This window comes from Myotis brandtii, unplaced genomic scaffold, assembly GCF_000412655.1.
Source record: "Myotis brandtii unplaced genomic scaffold, ASM41265v1 scaffold79, whole genome shotgun sequence".
Lineage (NCBI taxonomy): Eukaryota > Metazoa > Chordata > Mammalia > Chiroptera > Vespertilionidae > Myotis > Myotis brandtii.
In genome coordinates, this window is record NW_005371173.1 from 1711070 (window position 1) to 1715956 (window position 4887).

At 61.1% G+C, this 4887-nt stretch overlaps 1 protein-coding gene across 4 annotated transcripts; it reads left to right on the plus strand.

The window, feature by feature from the left end:
• The first annotated feature begins 55 nt into the window (after window positions 1–55).
• On the plus strand, window positions 56–4359 carry CTDSP1 (CTD (carboxy-terminal domain, RNA polymerase II, polypeptide A) small phosphatase 1). Of its 4 annotated transcripts, none has more exons than XM_005883420.2 (6): window positions 56–597; window positions 977–1078; window positions 1187–1243; window positions 1840–1932; window positions 2042–2227; window positions 2746–4359. In XM_005883420.2, the coding sequence occupies exons 1-6, from the start codon at window positions 355–357 to the stop codon at window positions 2872–2874; spliced, it is 810 nt and encodes a 269-aa protein (XP_005883482.1). In that variant the 5' UTR covers window positions 56–354; the 3' UTR covers window positions 2875–4359. The 4 variants fall into 4 exon arrangements, with proteins under 4 accessions (XP_005883482.1, XP_005883481.1, XP_005883483.1 ...); XM_005883419.2 differs by having other exon boundaries at window positions 57–597; window positions 974–1078; XM_005883421.2 differs by having other exon boundaries at window positions 61–582; window positions 974–1078.
• Window positions 4360–4887: the final 528 nt, after the last annotated feature.

Genomic DNA, 4887 nt, shown 5'->3' on the forward strand with positions numbered 1-4887 from the left:
GCGGGGTCGCGGTGGCCCGGGGCCACCCCCTGCCTCTCGGTCCAGCCTCGGGTCTGAGGACTTTGGACTCACAGGGGCTGAAGAGTATGGAAGGAGGCGGGAGTGGACCCCAGGCCCCGGCCCTCCTGGGCCCCACTGATCAGGGGCTGCTCAAGGAAAGGTGGGGGTCAGGAGGCGCCCCCAGTGGGGCCGATACCTCAGCAGGTGGAGGCTGGGAGGAAAAGATAGGATCCTGTGCCCCCTCCAGCCAGCGCACTCCCTAATGGGGCACCCTGTACCCCACACCGGAATGACGTGTGGGAGCAGAGGGGTGGCCTGGAGCCATGCTAATGTGTCTCCCTCAGTGAAGGGGGTATGGCCAGACCCTCAGAGCCCAGGGCTGGCACCGGGGCACTCACCTCCCATGCCCCCACCGTGGGCCTCCCTGTTCCAGGTGACCAGAAGTCATCCGCTTCTCAGAAGCCCCGAAGCCGGGGCATCTTCCACTCACTTTTCTGCTGCGTCTGCCGGGATGATGGGGAGGCCCTGCCCAGCCACAGTGGGGCTCCCCTGCTTGTGGAGGAAAACGGAGCTGTTCCCAAGGTGCGTGGTGGCCAGGTGAGGGCTGCAGGGCACCTGGGCTCGCCCTCGAGGGGGGTTAGGGGAAAGGATTTTTCTTGACCAGCCTGCAGGCCTGGAAGGTCTGCCTAGCTTGTCACCTGACAGCTCCGAGAGCTCCTCCAAGGGAATTTAAATGTCCCCATCGTAGGTGGACGCCATTCTCTGCCTGGATTTCCCAGGTGGGGGAGTGAGGCCCAGAGGGCCAGGCGGCCTACCCTGGCTCCAGAGGTGGCAGGGGCAAATCTGGGAAGAGGGTGGCCTCTCCCCGTGTCCCTGTGACTTGCCAGCCTGAGGGCTGCGGGAGGGAAGACTTGTATGAAGAAATGATGGGGGTGAGAGAGGTGCCCCCAGCCAGCCCCGCTCGTCCCCACAGCAGACCCCAGTCCAGTATCTGCTCCCCGAGGCCAAGGCCCAGGACTCAGACAAGATCTGCGTGGTCATCGACCTGGATGAGACCCTGGTGCACAGCTCCTTCAAGGTGGGCCTGCCCAGCAGCCCCAGCCCTGGTTCGGAGGGGCCTGCCCTGGCCTGGGAGGGCGGTCTGGGCAGGCCTGGCCGCAGCTCCAGCCGCTCTTTTCCCCCATAGCCAGTGAACAATGCTGATTTCATCATCCCCGTGGAGATCGATGGGGTTGTCCACCAGGTGAGGGGCCGGGTCCTGGGGGGAGGCGGTGGGCTTGGCTTTTCCCACCAATCCTGAGAGCTTCGTATAAGCCTTTGGTAGATGTGGAATATCAGAGGCCCAGAGAGGGTGTGAGACTTACCCAGGGTCACACAGATCCTCTGAGGCCTGCGGGGAATGGGGTTCTTCTTGGCGCCCCCTTACCCCACCTTGCCCGGGACCCAGTTCAAGTAATTCAGGATAGGTTGTGTGCTGTCCAGCCTGTTCTCCATTACTTGGCTCGGGGGTCGGTGCCCTGCAGCCTGGGGGTGAGGGGGCTGCCCCAGGCCCCTCCATTTGGCTGAGGCCGTGGTGGGGGAAGGGCCTGGAATTAGTGATGCCCCTTGAGGCAGGGCCAGAAGCCTGGAACTCGCAGGTTCATTTTGATCCCCTTCTGAGAGGAGGGTGGTTTCCCTAGCAGCAGTTGGGGTGGCTGGTCAAGTGGGGCCCCCATAGGACCTGGGACCAGCCAGCCCCCTGTGCTCCTCTGCCTCCTTCACTGGCTCCCTCCCAGCCCCCTGCCACCCCCCCACTCCCAGCCTGAGGCCCAGCAGTCCCCTCACTGGCCCGTCCCCCAGGTCTACGTGCTGAAGCGGCCCTATGTGGACGAGTTCCTGCAGCGAATGGGCGAGCTCTTCGAGTGCGTGCTGTTCACTGCCAGTCTGGCCAAGGTGAGTGAAGGGCTCCTGACACAACCCCCCCTTCCTCACCAGCATGTGGCCTCTGGGCAGCGGCCCCTGGATCACCCTTGGCCCCAGGTGACTCACCTCCCATCCACAGTATGCAGACCCAGTAGCTGACCTGCTGGACAAGTGGGGGGCCTTCCGAGCACGGCTGTTTCGTGAGTCGTGTGTCTTCCACCGGGGGAACTACGTCAAGGACCTGAGCAGGCTGGGCCGAGACTTGCGGCGGGTGCTTATCTTGGACAACTCGCCTGCCTCCTACGTCTTCCATCCGGACAATGCCGTGAGTGCCATGCAGGACCTGGATAGGGGGCTGGGACCCAAGAAAAGGGTCAGTCCATCTGGGCTTCCCCCCACCTCTGCTCCCAAGCTGGGTGGTTTCCCAGGCCTGGTTCCTTCCCATTCCTCCCTCTCATAGACCTGTGCCCACTCGCCCCGTACTTTATGGATCGTTCAGATCATTCTGCTTGCTGGGCATTGGAGCAGGTGCAATTTTTTAAGCGGCCAGTTGTGACCAGTTAGTGGGTCACAAAAATAATTTAACGGTTCCTAGTTGGGGTTTTGAAAAAATGAAATAAAGTAGGAAATATCAGAGTGCTTTGCACACAGTTAGATTAAGTTTCATTTCGTAAAATTGTTGCTTTGTTATGTATGTAAATGTGATTTACTGGGTGCTGCTGTCAAAATATTTGAACACTGTGGGTAAGGGGCTTCAAGGAGATAGCCCACCCAGCCATGGGTGCTCAGGGGTGGCCTGCATATTGTGCGTCCAGGGTGGTGACGCTACACCCATCTGCCCAGGTACCGGTGGCCTCGTGGTTTGACAACATGAGTGACACAGAGCTCCATGACCTTCTGCCCTTCTTCGAGCAGCTCAGCCGAGTGGATGACGTGTACTCAGTGCTCAGGCAGCCACGGCCTGGCAGCTAGTGAGGCGCCCTGGGGCCAGGACCTGCCCCTGACCACACCTACACCTTTCACACATGGACTCTTCCTTAGGAAAGCCCAGCAGCCTGGGCCACCTCAGTGCCATGGGGAAGGGGGCGTCTCCCCCACCAGCCTGGCCAGGCTGCGAAGCGGGGCAGCAGGCTGCACAGCGGGCAGTGAGACCCTGGGTCCCTGTGTCAGTGCCTTAGAACCTCCTCGCTCTTTCTGGGGGACCTACGGGGCCCTGCATGCTGCTCCCCCTTTCTCTTTCTATGCTGCCATGTTTCTCTGCTGCCAAGTTGGGCCTCTCGGCCCTTTCGGTTCTGCTTGGGGGAGGGGCAGGGTTCCTGCTGCCCCCTGCCTTGGGCCCCCCCTGGGAACGTGGACACCAAGTGCCTTGCATAGAGCCCTCTTCCCCGCCTGGCTTTCCCAGGGCCAGGTCAGGTCAGCTCTTGCCTGGAACAGTCTCCAGACTGTCGGTCGAAGAGAAGCTAGTCCTCACTCCTCCTCCGTGGGGGCTGCTGCAGACCCCGCCGCCTCTGCCTCGGAGGGCACAGGAGGGGAGAAGATCTGTTGCCACTTGTGAGAGCAGCGGGGGTTTGTCCTTCAGGACCCAGTCCTGCTTCTCTGGACTCCTCAGCTGAGGGCTGCTCCCCATACCACCCAAGGCTCTGCAGCTCAGCTCCCCCAGCTCCAAGTGTGGGGGCATAGGCAGGACCCCTTTATGGTGCCATATAAATATGTATATGTGTATATAGATTTTTAGGGGAAGGAGAGGGGGAAGGGTTGGAGTAGAGACAGCCCTTCCTCACCCCTTTCCCGGGCCCATAAATTGGGGGGAGGGAGGAAAAGGATTTTTACATTTTTAAACTGCTATTTTCTGAACGAAACAAGCTGGGCCAAGGGGCCCCAGGCCCTGTCCTCTGTCACCCACACTCTTTGCTTCATTTAAAACATTTATTGAGCACCTTCTCTGTGCCCAGCCTGTGCTAGGCCAACCAGCTGAGTGTGTGTGTGAGGGGAGGGGGATACCTCTCCACCACCCACCCCATACGTCACCCGTGCCTTTAGGGGATCTGTAGGAGGTAGGACACTTGTGGGGTTTGGGGGGTATTCCTGCCAAGCTACACCCCTCCTCCATGCCAGCCCACTCTGCAGCCCCCTGCCTCATCCCCTGCTGGCTGAGGGCTGCTCCCAGGACATCTGCCTTCCAGCTCTGCCTCCTCTACCTGGAGTCCCTCCCCCAAATGCTGAATCTGGAGGTCAAGGCCTTGGGCTCTTCCCGGGGCCTAACAGTTAAGGGGACCCACATACCAGTGCCAAGGGGGATGTCAAATGGAGATGTCCTTGTTTCCCACCTACCCCCAGCTGGGGGCGGGAGGGAGGGCATGGCTGGTCCGAATCTGATGACCCTCCCATTTAAGTGCCTTCTCTGTGATAGAGAGCCCCTCAGTGTGACGCGAACTAAAGAGAAAGCCAGACCCCCAACCTGCCTCTGTGGTTATTGGTGGGCGGTGAGGTGGGGGCGTGACTGTCCCAGGAAGCCTCGTTCCGCTTCAGCTGACCCTGCGGAGGGCAGAGGGTGGTCCTGGAGGCCGCCCTACCCTCCCGGGCTCCAAGTGCGAACGTGCAGGAATGCCCGAGTACTGTCTAATTTTCCTGCTTCTCTCGGCCTCAGTTATCTGGTCTGCAAAACGGAGATGGGCTCCCTGCAGAGCCGATTCAATGCCTGCCCCTGGAGAACTCCGTAAGGTTAGCTCAGAGGCTACGCAGAAATGCGTCCCTAGGCGAGGCCCCTGGAAGGTATTTGGAGACGGAAGGGGTGGGGTCTCTGCCCCGGAGCGAAGGGGAGGAGTTCGTGAGGCCCCAGACGGGGTAGGTGGGGAGCGGGGCGGGGTAGTGGAAGCCAAGTTCAGCGAGGCTGCCGTGGGCCTCCCGGCTGCTTCGCAGGAAGGGCTGGCAGGCCGAGGCGTGGGGACTCGGGGGAGACGGGCGCCCCTTCCCCCACCGGCCCTC

What these genes read in the sequence shown, in the direction of transcription:
- CTDSP1 (XM_005883419.2), top strand. Translation starts at nt 355, where the DNA reads ATGGCCAGACCCTCAGAGCCCAGGGCTGGCACCGGGGCACTCACCTCC. An exon ending in TCGATGGGGTTGTCCACCAG is followed by an intron (nt 1,244 to 1,839) that starts GTGAGGGGCCGG and finishes CCCGTCCCCCAG; the next exon opens with GTCTACGTGCTGAAGCGGCC. An exon ending in TCACTGCCAGTCTGGCCAAG is followed by an intron (nt 1,933 to 2,041) that starts GTGAGTGAAGGG and finishes TCCCATCCACAG; the next exon opens with TATGCAGACCCAGTAGCTGA.